Genomic DNA, 19,269 nt, shown 5'->3' on the forward strand with positions numbered 1-19,269 from the left:
GTTGTTTGAGAGTGAAATACGGGACCTGTCGAGAAACAGATGGCGTTAACTCCAGAGTAACAATGTCTGACTAATTAGATGCCAGAAGCAAACTTTTCGAAAGCGGTTGATGATAGGTCACTTAACCCCCACCTTCAAATACTTGTTACGTATAGCTACGGTGTGTCTTAATTATAAAAGTTTCGTACAACATAATTCTAGAAATATTATACAACACGCATATTGACAACATAAAAAAGCACTGCGAATGAACATTAACAGCATAATAGCACAACGAAAGAACATATGAACAAAAAGTTACATATAAAACTGACGATGCTTCAGAATAAAACGAGTGTATGTGTGTTTTCTTATACCAAAGCCACATTGGGCTATCTACTCAGTCCACCGCGGGGAATCGAACCCCCTGATTTTAGCGTTGTAAATATATCTAACGCAGTTCAATACCGTATCTTATTTTAAATTAGGGCCCCCTATCACGCTGTAGAAAAACAACTTTGATCTCAAAATTACACAGTCTGAACAATTAATTATAAAACGGTTTCACTTTTAAGTAATACAGTGTTGACAATGAAATTACATTGTTTAGAAACAATTTACAAAGCGCAATTTCACTGTTAAACAATAGTGTACACAATGGAGTTTCACTGTTAAACAATAATGTACACAATAAAGTTTCATTGTTAAACAATAGTGTACACAATGGAGTTTCATTGTTAAACAACAGTGTACACAATGCAGTTTCACTGTTAAACAATAGTGTACACAATGGAGTTTAACTGTTAAACAACAGTGTACACAATGGAGTTTCATTGTTAAACAACAGTGTACACAATGGAGTTTCATTGTTAAACAATAGTGTACACAATGGAGTTTGATTGTTAAACAATAATGTACACAATAAAGTTTCACTGTTAAACAATGGTGTACACAATGGAGTTTCACTGTTAAACAATAGTGTACACAATGGAGTTTCATTGTTAAACAACAGTGTACACAATGCAGTTTCACTGTTAAACAACAGTGTACACAATGGAGTTTCATTGTTAAACAATAATGTACACAATAAAGTTTCATTGTTAAACAACAGTGTACACAATGGAGTTTCATTGTTAAACAACAGTGTACACAATGGAGTTTCACTGTTAAACTATAGTGTACACAATGGAGTTTAACTGTTAAACAATAGTGTACACAATAAAGTTTCATTGTTAAACAATAGTGTACACAATGGAGTTTCACTGCTAAACAATAGTGTACACAATGGAGTTTCATTGTTAAACAATAATGTACACAATATAGTTTCATTGTTAAACAACAGTGTACACAATGGAGTTTCACTGTTAAACAATAGTGTACACAATGGAGTTTCACTGTTAAACAATAATGTACACAATAAAGTTTCATTGTTAAACAACAGTGTACACAATGGAGTTTCACTGTTAAACAATAGTGTACACAATGGAGTTTAACTGTTAAACAACAGTGTACACAATGGAGTTTCATTGTTAAACAACAGTGTACACAATGGAGTTTCATTGTTAAACAATAGTGTACACAATGGAGTTTGATTGTTAAACAATAATGTACACAATAAAGTTTCACTGTTAAACAATGGTGTACACAATGGAGTTTCACTGTTAAACAATAGTGTACACAATGGAGTTTCATTATTTAATAATAATGTACACAATAAAGTTTCACTGTTAAACAATAGTGTACACAATGGAGTTTCACTGTTAAACAATGGTGTACACAATGGAGTTACACTGTTAAACAATAGTGTGCACAATGGAGTTTCATTGTTAAAGTATATTGCTGATTTCCTTGAAGTTTGTTGAATTTCAAACCTTTACAAACAATTAGAAATAACATTATTTAAAGTACAACCTTATATTTGATGAAAATGCTTTTCGACTAACACATTAATTATCTTTGTATTTATATTCCTTTGAACAACTGACCAGCTTGTTGACGTAGGCGGTTTATTAAAAACGTCTCGTGACTTCGAACAGGTTTTTATTTACTTGTTCCATGACGGCACATAATTTTTACAAACGTTGATATTGGTTTATGCAGATATTTAACAAGTAAACAGAAACAAAAGGAAATAACACGAATTACTTGGATAAACTTTTTACTTCATTAAAAAACTCTGATCCACAGCGAAATAATATTGTAAAAACTTGTGTTTTTTTGTAAATTTCAAATCAAGTTGGGGTACTCGCCCCATGAACGGAGGTTATGTAAATTCATGATCAATGATAGGTTATCTCAGGACATACAGGGTGTTCGGACATACTGGGTGTGCAGTTTTGTCTGTTAGTAAATATATAAGTACACAGTGATGTTCCGAACACCCTGTATGTAATTGTGAAAAAAAACAACACCCATAAGAACTGTAAAATACAAAATATGAAACCACGAATTTGCGTGCATCTCCGTATAGGCCAAACACACCTTGATGCTAAATTTTGGCGAAAAGCCATTAAAAAGGAGCAAAGTAGTAAGTAACAAACATCCATACAAATGTCAAAACTCAAAAGGTAAACCATAAGTTTGTATGTAGCTCCCCATGGACCTACTGAACCTCCAAACCAAGTGAGTAAAGATCAATTTGTATCCTTCAAAGTAGTTACATGGACACATAACAGACAGTACTCTTATATTTATATAGATAACATACAACAGACAGTACTATTATATTTATATACATAACATACAACAGACAATATCATTATATTTATATAGATTACCTACAACAGACTGTACCATTATATTTATATAGATAACATACAACAGACAAAACTATTATATTTCTATAGATAACATACAACAGACTGTACCATTATATTTATATAGATAACATACAACAGACAAAACCATTATATTTATATAGATAACATACAACAGACAGTACCATTATATTTATATAGATAACATACAACAGACAGTTCCATTATATTTATATAGATAACATACAACAGACAGTACCATTATATTTATATAGATAACATATAACAGACAGAACCATTATATTTATATAGATAACATAGAACAGACAGTACCATTATATTTATATAGACAACATACAACAGACTGCACCATTATATTTATATAGATAACATACAACAGACAAAACTATTATATTTATGTAGATAACATACAACAGACAGTACCATTATATTTATATAGATAACATATAACAGACAGAACCATTATATTTATATAGATAACATAGAACAGACAGTACCATTACATTTATATAGACAACACACAACAGACAGTACTATTACATTTATATAGATAACATACAACAGACAAAACTATTATATTTATATAGATAACATACAACAGACAGTACTATTACATTTATATAGATAACATACAACAGACAAAACTATTATATTGATATAGATAACATACAACAGACAAAACTATTACATTTATATAGATAACATACAACAGACAAAACTATTATATTGATATAGATAACATACAACAGACAAAACTATTATATTTATATGGATAACATAGAACAGACAGTACCATTATATTTATATAGACAACACACAACAGACAAAACTATTACATTTATATGGATAACATACAACAGACAAAACCATTATATTTATATAGACAACATACAACAGACTGTACCATTATATTTATATAGATAACATACAACAGACTGTACCATTATATAGAGATATAGATAACAGACAGAACCATTATATTTATATAGACAACATACAACAGACTGTACCAATATATTTGTATAGATAATATACAACAGACTGTACCATTATATTTATATAGATAACATACAACAGACAAAACTATTATATTGATATAAATAACATACAACAGACAGTACTATTACATTTATATAGATAACATACAACAGACAAAACTATCATATTTATATGGATAACATATAACAGACAGTACCATTATTTTTATATAGACAACATACAACAGACAAAACTATTACATTTGTATAGGTAATATACAACAGACTGTACCATTATATTTATATAGATAACATACAACAGACAAAACTATTTATATTTATATGGATAACATACAACAGACAAAACTATTATATTTATATAGATAACATACAACAGACAGTACCATTATATTTATATAGATAACATACAACAGACAGTACCATTATATTTATATAGATAACATACAACAGACTGTTCCATTATATTTATATAGAGAACATATAACAGATAGAACCATTATATTTATATAGATAACATACAACAGACAGTACCATTATATTTATATAGATAACATACAACAGACAGTACCATTATATTTATATAGATAACATACAACAGACAGTACCATTATATTTATATAGATAACATACAACAGACTGTTCCATTATATTTATATAGAGAACATATAACAGATAGAACCATTATATTTATATAGAGAACATATAACAGACTGAACCATTATATTTATATAGATAACATACAACAGACAGTACCATTATAAACTGGATGTCGTTTTGTTTGAAGGTTATATTTAATTGAGTGGATTCCCAGTTTCACCCTCATGATGAATTGTCCAGGTTTCGAAACCAATAAGGTAATAGGGTTTGTGATTCCCAGTCTGAACCCGAGTGAGGAAGGCCTACCATTCGAAACCGATCAGGTTACAGCATTTCATAAAATTCATTACACTATGTAACAAAATGTTTACTTTTTCTTGTTCCTGGACAGAAAGTGTTATTTCCCAATTGTTTATGTCTAAAGTGAATGGAAAAGACCTATTTTTCTCTTCAAACTTTGCTTTTGTGACCTGGGAAATGATTTTTTTCAAATTTACCCATTTTCCAGAACATTCCATGTAGATTCAGTGCTAAGTAGCTGATACAGAATGGTCTTGAATTTACAAGAACTTTCTAGAATGTTATAGAACTTACAAGAATGTTTTATAACTCTCCATAGTAATATATATACAGGGGCTCACCACTCACCACATCAGTTTAGTTCTAGCTGCCTAAGTGAACGCACAGAAACCTATCTGATTTTATCAGAGATAGCACCAAAAAGCTACAAGCATTCTGCTACGTATGTGGCCAATTTATCAAGACAAGAGCAAAAAGTACTCTGTGACAGCATCTGCCTTGAAGGACGATGAGTATGGTTGGGAGATTATTGGAAACTTCAAAATGGTGGCATTCCTGATGGGTCTTCAAGTAGGTTTTACCAAGTTTCCTTGTTATCTTTGCCTTTGGGACAGCAGGGACACCGCAGCGCACTACAACAGAAAGCACTGGCCACAACAGACCGAGTTCTCTGTGGGGAGGCACAAGGTCACGTGTGAGCCACTAGTGGACCTCCAGAAGGTGTTGTTCCCACCATTGCACATAAAACTGGGTCTTATGAAACAATTTGTCACAGCCTTCAAGTACATTCAAAACTTCTTCTCTAAGATGTCTGAGGCAAAGGTCAAAGCTGGTGTCTTCGTTGGACCACAAATAAAGAAGATCAGTAGGAAGGAAAAAAAACTTGGGGCAGTTTTATCGCAGTGGTTCAGGGCTTCTTGGGCAATCACAAGGCCTAAAACTATGTGGAACTGGTTGAGGCTTCGGTGAGGAACTACGGCAAAATGGGCTGCAGAATATCCCTGAAAGTCCATATCCTTGATGCTCATCTTGATAAATTCAAGAAGATGGGAGCATACTCAGAGGAGCAAGACGACCGCTTCTACTAAGATATATTAGACTTTGAACACTGCTACTATGGAGCGTATAACGAAAACATGATAATTTACATTACAGCCGCAAATCTCGAAAAACTACTCACTTATAAACATTTTTGTGTAACTTTAGTATAAGTACATGTAAATCTTGATTCATATGTTGTTTTATTCAGACCTTATGTAAATGAAAATGTGCAAATTTGCCTGTTTTTACATATAAAATAGGTTAATTTCTAAATTTTATTATCCATGTCACAAAAGCAAAATTTGAAGCAAATAATGGTCATTTTTTGTACTTTTACAACATAAGCAGTTAAGAAATAACACGTACAATCCAGGAACAAAATTTGTGTTACATAGTGTTGTTTGCCCTTAAGGAAGAAAGGTCCGGCTTTCGAAAGAGATCTACAAATAGTAATCTAGTAATGGTAATCTGGTTATGGTAATAGTAATCTAGTGATAGTAATGGTGATCTAGTAATAGTAATTGTAATAGTAATCTAGTAATGGTAATCTAGTAATGGTAATAGTAATCTAGTAATGGTAATAGTAATCTAGTGATAGTAATGGTGATCTAGTAATAGTAATTGTAATAGTAATCTAGTAATGGTAATCTGGTTATGGTAGTAATGGTGAAGTAATAGTAATCTAGTAATGGTAATCTGGTAATGGTAATAGTAATCTAGTAATAGTAATGGTGATCTAGTAATTGTAATAGTAATCTAGTAATGGTAATCTAGTAATGGTGATCTAGTATAGTAATCTAGTAATGGTAATCTGGTTATGGTAATAGTAATCTAGTGATAGTAATGGTGATCTAGTAAAAGTAATTGTAATAGTAATCTAGTAATGGTAATCTGGTAATGGTAATAGTAATCTAGTGATAGTAATGGTGATCTAGTAAAAGTAATTGTAATAGTAATCTAGTAATGGTAATCTGGTTATGGTAATAGTAATGGTGATCTAGTAATAGTAATTGTAATAGTAATCTAGTAATGGTAATCTGGTTATGGTAATAGTAATCTAGTGATAGTAATGGTGATCTAGTAAAAGTAATTGTAATAGTAATCTAGTAATGGTAATCTGGTTATGGTAATCTAGTAATGGTAATAGTAATCTATTGATAGCAATAGTAATATAGTAATCGTAATCTAGTAATGGTAATAGTAATCTAGTGATAGTAATAGTAATCTAGTAATGGTAATAGTAATATTCTAATAGTAATGATAATCTAGTGATAGTAATAGTAATCTAGTAATAAGGTTTTACAAAATTCTTTGATTATGTTTATACATCCACGTGCTTTCTTAACACCAGTGCCCCTCCCCCTGCTGGTACAGCAGCAAGTCTACGGACTTACAACGCTAAAATGAGTGGTCAGATTTTTCTCGGTGTCCTCACCAGATTGCTTAATGCGGCTTTGCTACAAGTAAAACACACACACAAACACCAGTGGTATGCTTAAACATGTTGTAATATAAATATCACGTGGTAACATCATAACGTATACAACAACTCTGCATTCTAAGTTTTATAATCTTAACACATTTTATTATGAAAGTTGAAATATCTGATAGCGTTGAGATTTGTGATGAAAAGAAAGGGCAGTTTTCATCGACTGTAGAGGGTTCTCATTTGGTTTTGTTTGTTTTGGAATTTCGCGCAAACCTACACGCAGGCTATCTGCGCCAGCCTTTCCTAATTTAGCACTGTAAGAGTAGAGGGAAGGCAGCTAGTCATCACCACCCACTGCTAACTCTTGGGTTACTCTTTTATCAACGAATATTGGGATGAACCGTAACATTATAACGCCTCCACGGCTGAAAGGGCGAGCATGTTTGGTGTGGCAGGGAATCGAACCCACGACCCTCAGATTACGAGTTGAGTGCCTTAACCACCTGGCCATGCCAGGCCAAATCGTCCGTATCTGAACAGAAAGCTAAATATAAAAAGGTGATAGAAACAAAAGGTTGGCAGGTGCTTAATTAATGGTGCTAAGAATGCTGCTTTATTGATACATGCTGAATTTCCTCCTAGCGGTTAGATTTTATACTAGTTAGTATAGGGACTTAAGGATACCGTATTTCACTTAAAAATTATAAATTAACAAAGGAAAACTTGTCTCAAAACCATACGTCCTTCTTTAAAGTTTCGAGATTGAACTTATTTTAATATTTAACAAAATGCAATGTAGAGACACAAAGTTCAATGTAGAGACACAAAGTTCAATGTAGAGACACCTCTTGGATCCTCGTGGACGTGTTAAATATAAATTTAAGCGATGCGAGCGTTATCAGGTGTCTAAACCCGATGTTATAGTGCACCTACTTTGTTTTTTGCACCCCTATCATTTAAATCACAACTCAAACAACTTTGGAAAAATCTCCTCCGTGGGTTTGATACCCGCAGTGGGTACAGCCCAAATAGTTCTTTGTATGGGTTTGTGCTCAACACCCAGTAAACAAAGTTCCAACATGGGCGTGCATAAGGTTAGGCATGCTTTCTGAGGCTCGCGTTTATTAATCTGTTGTATTTCTTGTTTATATTTTAGCATGAAATCGTTCTAGTTGTTTGAATTATTTATGGTTTAACTACAAAAAATTTGTTTCATGTAAAATTAACTGTCTCGCAATTTACAAAACAAAATTAAAACAAAAGACGAGGACTTACCTTTGTAATACTATTTAAAGACATCGTGGTGCACTTGCTCGGATGGTCAAAATCTTCGATTTTGTTTGTATTTGTTGACAGACTAGAAGGACTGGGTTTCAGAGGCTCGTGTGACCTTTGATTACACACGGATCTTCGGCTGTTTGACGATTCATCAGCGCGCGAAATTACTCCACTCAAGTTTGGTACTGATAAGCTTTGATACTTAATAAATTCCGAGTTCACCTTTGGTGTTTTCCGCGAGTTTGCATTTTGAAAAACCTCAGCGTTTTTAGATTGTTCTGCGTTGTTACTTAGTAACATAGGACCTTCGGGAATCCTACCCAGCTTTTCAATACTTTTGTTTCTTTGTGAATCCGTATCTTGATCAGTTGGTCTTGAAGACACAGAAGTCTTCCCAACATAACGTTTTGCACACTGATATACAGGGTCTTTCGGAATGACAGCTGAAGAAATAGCAGATGATGAAAAGCTTAGCTTTTGGTCTAATTGCAAAGACAATGTACTTTGGTTTGGTGAATCATTTGGGTTATAAACTGGAACAGCTACAGATGTAGAACAACTGAACTCTTGGCCTGTTGGCTGACTCTCGGATATTCCTTTTTGCCTTTGGTAAAATGATAGTACAGCTTTCTTTTGTATCGCTTTCAATTCTGGGTCTGAAACCCGGTGTTTCTTCTCTGGGTCCAGAAACAATACTCGTTGTCCAGAGTCATCAGCTTCTGCTGTCGAGTAACGAACACCAAGATCAGATGACACTGAGGATGACTCCTCTTCTTTTTGAGGAACTGTGGCAAGCTGTTCAAGCATCCTGTTGTCCTTTGAGTGTGGTTCCAGTTCTATAAAACTAGAGAAGCGAGCTCCATTTTCCGGAGAAACCGTCAGTTTAGATGTATTATAAGCATTAGTTTTATTTGAACTATATGGTGTTTCATTAATTATATAATTGTGTAAGTTGTTTCGTTGTTCAACTAATGATTGTGTCTTTGAACAGCCTGGAAAAGATGACGAAAAACCAAGAGGTATATTAAACTTTGGTTCCTCTGCAAGTTGTCGTTCGACTCTCTGACACACACAGTTCTCCGAAAGCTCGTGCATATCGATGTTCGCTTCTTTGGAACTGCGAGACTTACTTGCACTTGGAATATAGTAATAAACACTTTCCGATCCACGTTTCATAGGAACTTGCACTTTAGCACTACGAGCAATGTTTTCTTGTCGCAGATTATATTTCGGAACGTTATGATAAATAGGATTCAGAATCGTCGGGGATAAGATTTCCTCACAGGAGGACTGAGGCGACAAGCATCTACTTTCAGGATTTGTTGAAATGCCACTATCAAATAGTGAAGAACGGTTTGATGTCTGAACACTAGAAGAAGGGTCAGTACACGACCCCTGCTGACATTTCAAAATCTCGTTCTTAATTCCAGTACAATTATTTGTTCTTTCTACAAAGTTCTCCACTTCCCTTGTTGTTTCCAGAAGGTCACCGGAATGTGAAGATGGCCAGATGGCGCTCAATGATTGGGACTCCGAAGAGAAACGATCTAGCAATGATGTTTTACTTTCAAAAGGTTCCGTTCTTTTACTATTCTCTTGACGCAAAGAGCTTTTATTTGATGGTATATTGCTTTCATGTGCTGAAGACGACAAACAAGAGGCTTCACTATAGTGCTTCATAAAATCATCATATTTACTCCAAAAGGTTTCCACATCGTAGGTAGTTGCATTACTTTGTTCTTGGTTGTTGGAAACATCTCGTTCTGGCAGACAGGAAGTGTAATATTTTTGGATGTAAGATTGACGGTCCTGTAATCCAACTTCAATATTCTTTAATGTGCAACTACCACTCAGAGCTTGTTTCAAGGAAGAATCAGTTAGATCTATCGCTGGTTCTCTATCTAACGTTCTACTGCTCAAAGGGATTTGAATCCCGGGTTCACACTTTTCTCTATCTAACGTTCTACTGCTCAAAGGGATTTGAATCTCGGGTTCACACTTCTCGGAACCTTTTGGATTACGGCTTTCTGTCCCTTTCTCTTGTACTGGTATGAGTTGATACGTCGATATTTTATAGGATTTTTTGGGTCTGGAGTAAAGGGATCGAACCTTAGGATAATCTGTTTGGTCAGACAAGGAATGAGACCGACAAGTAGCCATTGTTGTAATTAAGGAGGAAGACTCCAGTCCAGTCCATGACACGGGCCAAGACGGATAAAGTCCTGATCTCTGGTACGCCATGCTAGACTTTCTAACTGGTGGTGGTGGTGGTGGAGATCTTTTGCTGCAAAAATTATTGAAAGTTCTCCCTTTGTCCAAAGAAGTATCCAATGAAAATGGAAGAGATTTGGTCATTTCTTCGCTTATTGCCAGATTTTGTTTTCTTGATTCGAAAGTATGGTCGCACAAATTTTCATGAGAAAAGTATTGTTTGCTATCTGTGGAAAGAAGCGGAGATTCACGTCCTTCAGCACCGATGGTGGTATTTTTTAAACGTCCACTCAGAGGGAGATATTTTGAAGAAGTGGTTAAAGTACTGCAGCTTCGGGTATTCTCTTTTCGTTCAGAGCTTGGTCTTCTTTGAATAACAGGAGCAAAATCAGAGCCACTCTTAGAGGTTAAAGTTTCGTACACAGACCCTTTCTTGACCTTTCTTGTAGCCACATTTGTATCCTCATTCACTTTATGCTTGGAAAAAGTGGTGGTCAATGAGGGTATGAAATCAAAACCCTTACAGTGACCTCTTGGGACAGGTTTGGAAGAAATTTGAGGTTGTTGAAGCTTTTTCTGGTTACTTTGAGTGCAGTGAAGAGACTCTAACCTTGGACAACCGTTTTTCTCATCTAACTCGTGCTTATTGTGTCTTTGGTGGATTGTTTCACTCTGCCGTAAATTAGTAGTTTTTGTTGAACGTAACAGATGTTGTTCTAAATTAGTTTTCCTTCTTCGTCCTGATGAAGAGTCTTCAGAGTAGCTTTGACTTGGGCGAAGAGATCTCAGCCCTTTTGTATTAGTTCTGAAAGCACAAAAAAAATGGTAAAAATAATATTGTAAGTTATTATGACAAAGAAAAGTGTCATTATTTACCCTACGCCATAGTATCACATATATATTTTTGTTATAGGTTTCAACTTTAATTTTGTAAATGAATTTGACTATGCGATTTTCATAACATCAGTTTTATGGTTTCAAAGAAATTCAAAACACTTCAAATTATGGTAATTTACCTTCTACACTTTCTTTGTTTTGCCCCAAATTTTTCTTGAAATAATAAATTGTTTGCTCTCGACAAAATTTACTTTTGACCGGGCTAGAAGACAGTATACCGAACTGCAAGTTCAAAAGTCCGAGGTTTGAGCCTTGATAGGGAAGAATTTCAGCTAGGCGAATGTTGGAATTGTGAGAGTTAATTAAGCTATTTGTTTGTTTTGCATTTTCGCACAAAGCTACACCAGGGCTGTCTGCACCAGCTGTTGCTAATTTACCAGTGTAAGACTAGAGGGAAAGCAGTTAGTCACCACCACCCACCACCAACTCTTGGGCTACTCTTTCACTAATGAATAGTGGGATTGACCGTCACATTATAACGCCCCCCACGGCTGAAAGGGCGAGTACGTTTGGTGTGACGGGGATTCGAACCCTCGACTGTCGGATTACGAGTCGAGCGCTCTAACCACCTGGCCATGGATGCTACTGGGTTGGTTGCCTTCCACCAGTTATTAACTATAAAATATGAATGGCTTAAAACTTCGGGCCTTAATATGACCGGTTACTACCAGGTGTCGCACATAGTATATAATGCTCATAAATGAAATATTAATTCTGAAATGCTAATTTGAATGGCCAGTTGTTGACCAATAAATAAATGTAAAACAGGACTGTCTGTTTGTGTGTATGATGTGTGTGTGTTTTTGCGTAAAAAGGAGTGTAACAGGATTACTTCCATAAATCATGCATTGTCACAAACCTAAGAAATACTATAACCCTGTAAGCTAAGAGCAACAAGGTGTAGGCCTTGTTAGTAGAGGGCGCTGCGAACCAGAAATGTTCTTTTTGACTGACAAGCGAGTAAGGGACCAATATCTCTTTGTTGGTCCTTTGTGTATTTAATTCTTTTTGTTTTATTCGGTACAAATAAATGTACCCAGAGACCTTTGTTTGGTTTTCGCGTGACGTCGTGCACGTGTGTCGCTCGCATGCTTGTCAAGTGACGAGAGCAGGAGAACGTATTAATCGCGACATTAAACGTCACTTTCGTTTTTCGTCTGCTTCGCATGGTGAAAATTGAAATGGCCAATTGTTCGTTTGTTTGGAATTTCGTGCAAAGCTACACGAGGGATATCTGTTCCAGCCGTCCCTAATTTATAAATAATAGACTAGAGGGAAAGCAGCTAGTCATCATCATCCACCGCCAACTCTTGGGCTACTCTTTTACCAACAAATAATGTAATTGACCATAACATTATAACGCCTAATTATTTTTGTTTGTTTTTTCTAAGGCTGTTTGGTGGAACAAGGATTTGAGCCCACGACCCTCAGATTGCGAGCCAAGCTTCCTAACCACGTGACCAATACCAGACTCAAATAAACGTGAGAGGAAGAACATGCAGTGAAATAACAGGTATGTTTTACAATTGTGCTTTCCAGCCAACATTATTCAATAACCCTTGTTGTTTTAATAAGAAACTGTTTCTTAGAGTATTTGTATAAAGATACACAATTACTACATGCGTTAGCTAACTCTAGTCTTGAACTAATAAATTACAGGGAAGTCAGAAGAATCCCGTTACCAAGTCTTGGACTACTATAATCGAATAGTGGGATTTGACCTTAACTCTCTTAAAGTACCCATGGTCTCAAAGTTCAAAGAGTACTTTTTTTTCGGCAACAGGACGTAAAATCCTCAGATTAACAGCACAGAAAATTAATCACTAAACAACGCCTGACCTTGTTTCTGTTTTAAGTTAACTGTATCTTCAGTCTTTTATTTTTTGTTCTATAACAGGCCTCACATATCTAAACCCCAGTTATTTCAGTGTTTTCCCACATTTACTTAATCTCTGACTACTAACTGATATACATTATACGAATTCAAACATTTGCGAGTTCACAAAGAACTTAAAATACTGATAATAAAATTCCAGAAGTTTCTTATCGTCTATAGCCCAGCATGGCCAGGTGGTTAAGACACTCGACTCCTAATCCGAGGGTCATGGGTTCGAATCCCCCTCACACCAAACATATTCATCTTTTCAGCGGTGGGGGCGTTATAATTGTGCGGTAAATCCCACTATTCGTTGGTAAAGGAGTAGCCAAAGAGTTGGCGGTGGGTGGTAATGACTAGCTGCCTTCCTTTTAGTCTTACACAGCTAAATTAGGGAAGGCTGGCACAGATAGCTCTCGTGTAGCTTTGTGCGAAGTTCAGAAATAAATACACTGTTATCGTCTATATGAAATAGTAGTTCCAAGCCTGCGGTAACGTACTCCTGGGGGGTACGTAAAGACCTTTCTGGGAAGATACGTGAGAATCTTTAAAAAGCATTACAAAGAAACCCAGGGGCGTAATGAGGGCTTCTGGTGACCGGGGTCAAAACAAACCCATCCAATTCCATTCCACTCTCACTTTCTAATCGTACATGGTAACCTAACCTACCATATCGCTGTATCTCACCATATTGTTATAATTATCTGGTCTTTTGAAAGACCAAAGCTTCTTGCTCCAATGGAAATGGATTACGTGGTGAATGTGGTGTACTTTTAATGTGACTCAATTTACTCAATTTAAATCAATCTAACACTGAAAAACGAGGATTTCCTTAGGCACGTTTCTTATGATGTACTAATATTTGATGTCAATCAAACATACATTTTAATGAATGCCAGTTAGACTTATTGGAACAGCTAAATTCTGATCGTTAATTTGACGCCCATGCACTCCCTCACTACCCCCGCTGATTAGGAAACCCACGTCCCATAAACTGGAGGGTAGGTATTCCACCCACGCCCCATAAACTGGAGGGTAGGCTCGACTAGTTACCAAGGTATTCCACCATGTAGCAACCAACATTCTCGCGTTGTTCATTCATCCTTGAATTATTTGTTTCACTTTTTTATTAATACAAACAATTCTTTAAAAAAAACAACAAATTATATGCTTGAAGCATACGCCAGTGAATACGAAAGGTATGACTTCATGTACACGACTTGGTAACCAATGGTATAGCATGTCCACATTTATGGCCATTACTAACAATTCGCGAGTAACCGTTTTGCACAATCTATGGACAATACAAAGAAAACCAGTCAAGAAAATAGGATGTGAAAATTATAAGAAACAAAAGGACCAAATTGTCAATGTTCCAGCTTTTCCTCTCGAGAAGATATTGTATTTTGACGACAACCGAACATGAAACCTAATATCAGTTATTTCCAAGTTATATGGAGTTCGAGTGGCTCAAAATCTCAATAAGCGTGTACTAGGACAATTCACAGAACATGACAAAATGAAAGTTTAGATCAACAGGGTTTACACTGTATGTTATTTACTCAAGTAACTTATGTTAGTATCACTACACATGTTCTCAATAGGTGGGGTTTAAACAGTTTAAAAAACAATTGTAACTTCTGATAAAGCTAGCGCCGACAAAATGAGGCCCGGCACAGCCAGGTGGTTACGGCGCTCGACACGTAATCTGAGAGTCGCGAGTTCGATTCCCCGTCGCATCAAACATGCTCGTCCTTTTAGCTGTGGGGGCGTTATAATGTGATGGTCAATCCCACTATTCGTCAGTAAAAGAGTAGCCAAAGAGTTGGCGGTTGGTGGTGATGACTAGCTGCCTTTCCTCTAGTCTAACACTGCTAAATTAGGGACGGCTAGCGCAGATAGCCCTCTTGTAGCTTTAGGCGAAATTAGAAACAAAACAAACCGATAAAATGAAGATAAATGGTACCACCAGGGAAGTTTGGACGTGCCTCCACAGACCTTCACGTCTGTATTTTTGACAGGGAAACGTAGATAATCACCCTTCACAATAAGGGAGCCGGTCCCAACCTCCTTTCAGTTTTAGAAACCGCGTTTCTCTGAGAGGTTAACAAATTGTTTGAGTTTTTATCAAGTTGGGCGGTAAATGAATTACCTTTCAACTCGTACGTGGAGTGACTTCACGTGGTCATCAACTCGAGAAACGATAAGATTCTTAATACTCTCGCGTCCATTTTCAGATGTCTTGATTGTTAGAGCCACTCATTTTATTTGTACAGTAAAAAAGGCGGAACTGTGACCTCCTAAGGTGTGGCCGAAGGTCGTGGTCTGATGGACATTGAATAAAACTATGACAGGTTGCACCTTTTTACTTTTTGTTATTTATGAAAAACTATGAAATCAATAATAACCAGTTTTTGTGTTACAACTTCTGAAAACCTTTTAGTTTAAGCGCAATTAAAGCGAATTTAAAATTTCCGTTTGCTACCTAAATGTGATCACATTTAAGAAAGCATTTACGGTCCATGTTGCCCGCCAGTGGCACCGCGACATGTCTGCGGACTCGCATCACTAAAAACCGGGTTTCGATACCCGTGGTGAACACAGCACAGGCAGTCTAAAGTGCAGATTTGTGTTTAGTTCCAAAATATCAATCAATCATATACAACAATATACAAACGGCCTAACTTGAGGTCGTAAATAAACAATAAATGTATTTGTTGATACTATTAAGTATGGTAAAAGTTAGTCCTAACTAAAGTAAAAGATTGTTTGTTTGTTTGTTGTGGAATTTCGCACAAAGCTACTCGAGGACTATCTGTGCTAGCTGTCCCTAATTTAGCAGTGTAAGACTAAAGGGAAGGCAGCTAGTCATCACCACCCACCGCCAACTCTTGGGCTACTCTTTTACCAACGAATAGTGGGATTGACCGTCACATTATAACGCTCCCACGGCGGAAAGGGCGAGCATGTTTGGCGCGAATGGGATGCGAACCCGCAACCCTCGGATTACGAGTAGAATGCCTTAACCCATTTGGCCAAGCCGGGCCAAATTATTAAGTAAGGTAAAGGTTAGCCCTAACTAAAGTAAAAGAAAACATATAGAAATTACAACGGTAATGACTCCAGTGGCACAGTATTACGTCTGCGGACTTACAACGATAAAAATGACGTTTCGATACCCGTGGTGGGGAAAAGCACAGACAGACCATTGTGTAGCTTTGTGCTTAATTCTAAATAAACTTACAAACAGTCGCGTTAAAATTTAAGAGGTCAACATTTTCGGACAACATGTTTTGTCACGCAATCCCAAAATCACCAATCACAATACCAGTAAAATTGTGAAAAACAAACACAAATAGGGAGCTCTTTATATAATTATTTGGGAACAAGAAAGTATATTTTAAACCAAACACCATATAAACAGTTCAAAATATGGCTGTTTAAATGACCAAAACCTTCTAATTATACTTTTGTTTTAGTTTCAACCTCGAAAAAAATTATAATAATAATTCAAAATGGACAAATCTAAATGTTTTTGTATGTTAGTGTGTTGTGTGTGTGTCAGGTTCATCTTGATTGCTATAAATATGACCGCACAAGAGACTAAACATGCTCGCCCTTTCAGCCGTGGGGGCGTTATAATGTGACGGTCAATCCCACTTTTCGTTGGTCAAAGAGTAGCCCAAGAGTTGGCGGTGGGTGGTGATGACTAGATGCCTTCCCTCTAGTCTTACACTGCTAAATTAGGAACAGCTAGCGCAGATAGCCCTCGAGTAGCTTTGTGCGAAATTCAAAAACAAACCAAACCTCACTATACATTTCTTGGTTGTTTAATATTTGACTGCACAAAATCCTCAAAACGGCAAAAATTAAAAATGAGTGTGGACGTAAAGGAGAGACAGACATAACCTCACAACGTAAAGGAGAGCTAGGTATAACCTCACAACGTAAAGGAGAGACAGATATAACCTCACAACGACTCAAGCCAATCCGTCGATAAATGAGGGAATGGTTGTCCATTGGAAATTGTTTGAAACAAGGAACAATAGAAAAATACCACGTCTCTTTGGGGAGATATGAAAACAAAACCTTGGTCTGAAATATCTTGACATTTAATTTACCGTCGCTAGATGGCATTACTGCATATTACACAATTCCCGCACTACGTTGTTTTGTGTGTGTGTTTTTATAGCAAAGCCACATTTGGCTATGTGCTGAGTCCACCGAGGGGTATCGAACCCCTAATTTTAGCGTTGTAAATCCGTAGACGTACCGCTGTACCAGCGGGGGACAAGTTGTTTGAATTGAGCACAAAGCTTCCTACACAATGGGCTATCTGTGCTCTGCCCACCACGGGTATTAAAACCCGTTTGTTTGTTTTTTTGCGTTGTAAGTTCACAGACATGCCACTGGAGGGCTCCACAGTAAGACTAAAAGGAACGATAGTGATTCATATTGAGGAAAATAGTGGAAAGAAAAAAAATGACATTTTGACTTTAATTTAATAAATAAATATTGTTTACATCTTTTCAGTTTTATTAACATATCTCTCTGTAATTACTTTAAAGCCCTATACATGCGAAGCCTAATTTTCACCTCCACCTGTTTGTATGTATGTTTGTCAGCTAGTTTTCTCGAAAACGGCTGAATAAATTTGGACAAAAGTTGGTACACATTTGGACTACGATCCAACTCAGAAGTAACTAGTTTATGGAGGATCAAGATCACAACAGTGTCTCCAAAATAGTAATAAAAAAATTCCCCCTAATTTAACAGGAGGCCTATTTTTAACACTATTTTTGCTATATAAGTCAGAAATGACCGGATTTTGATGAAACTTGGTGGACGCTTGTAGAATAATATTCCACATTGTCTTACCAAACATAGTCCGTGTCCTTTGATAACGGCGAACATACGAACGCATTTTTTGTACTTTTTGACAGCCGAATATGACCAACGTTTTTATTTTTCTTGGGCCGGCATGGCCAGGTGGGTTAAGGCGTTCGACTCGTTATCCGAGGGTCGCGGGTTCGAATCCCCGTCGCACCGAATATGCTCGCCCTTTCAGCCGTGGGGTCGTTTATGTGACGGTCAATCCCACTATGTATTAGTAAAATAGTAGCCCAAGAGTTGGCGGTGGGTGGTGATGACTAGATGCCTTCCCTCTAGTCTTACACTGCTAAATTAGGAACAGCTAGCGCAGATAGCCCTCGAGTAGCTTTGCGCGAAATTCGAAACAACAACAGCGTTAAAAGGGTTCGCTGAACAATTTTTTTCTTCATAAACAACTAAATTAGGGTTGGTTGGCCCCCGTTGAGTGACCTTAAATGAATTATAAAATACATGAAAATTGAATAATTTGGTTCTAGAACGTTTGGGGAAAAGCGTATAGGTACACAGAAAATTCTACTCTGAATTACATTTCACACTTCTGTAAAATATCACACTTCACACTTCTGTAAAATATCACATTTCACACTTGTGTAATAGATCACACCTCACACTTCTGTAATACATCACATTTCACACTTCTGTAAAATATCACACTTCACACTTCTGTAAAATATCACACTTCACACTTGTGTAAAATATCACACTTCACACTTGTGTAATACATCACATTTCACACTTCTGTAGTACATCACATTTTTCACTTCACACTTCTGTAGTACATCACATTTCACACTTCTGTAATATTCATGTTTATGTTTTAATTTACAGTTTACGTGTTATGTTTTTGCTGTATGTAACATTTCACATTTCGTATACTTGGGTCACTTTTTATGTTTATAAAACCTCATTACATATCTCGCTCTGTATTAATCATAAAACTCAAAAACCCGAGCAAACGATGTTCTGGCAATGTTTGACCTCCTCAACCCTTAG

General features: G+C 36.3%; 1 protein-coding gene and 1 long non-coding RNA gene across 6 annotated transcripts in view; one reads left to right on the forward strand and one right to left on the reverse strand.

Annotated features, from left to right (window-relative positions):
* The window catches only part of LOC143247685 (uncharacterized), a 274,645-nt gene that overhangs the window by 66,378 nt on the left and 188,998 nt on the right, over positions 1-19,269 (forward strand). For all 4 annotated transcript variants that reach the window (XR_013026660.1, XR_013026663.1, XR_013026661.1 and 1 more), the window contains exon 3: positions 12,899-13,020. This is a non-coding gene — a long non-coding RNA (uncharacterized LOC143247685). The remainder of the gene's footprint in view (positions 1-12,898; positions 13,021-19,269) is intronic.
* LOC143247684 (uncharacterized) overlaps positions 1-19,269 on the reverse strand; it is a 179,849-nt gene that overhangs the window by 56,932 nt on the left and 103,648 nt on the right. For both annotated transcript variants that reach the window (XM_076496077.1, XM_076496076.1), the window contains exon 3: positions 8,397-11,415. In XM_076496077.1, coding sequence (XP_076352192.1) covers positions 8,397-11,415 — 3,019 coding nt within the window. The remainder of the gene's footprint in view (positions 1-8,396; positions 11,416-19,269) is intronic.

Source organism: Tachypleus tridentatus, chromosome 3 (assembly GCF_004210375.1).
Source record: "Tachypleus tridentatus isolate NWPU-2018 chromosome 3, ASM421037v1, whole genome shotgun sequence".
Taxonomy (NCBI): Eukaryota; Metazoa; Arthropoda; class Merostomata; order Xiphosura; family Limulidae; genus Tachypleus; species Tachypleus tridentatus.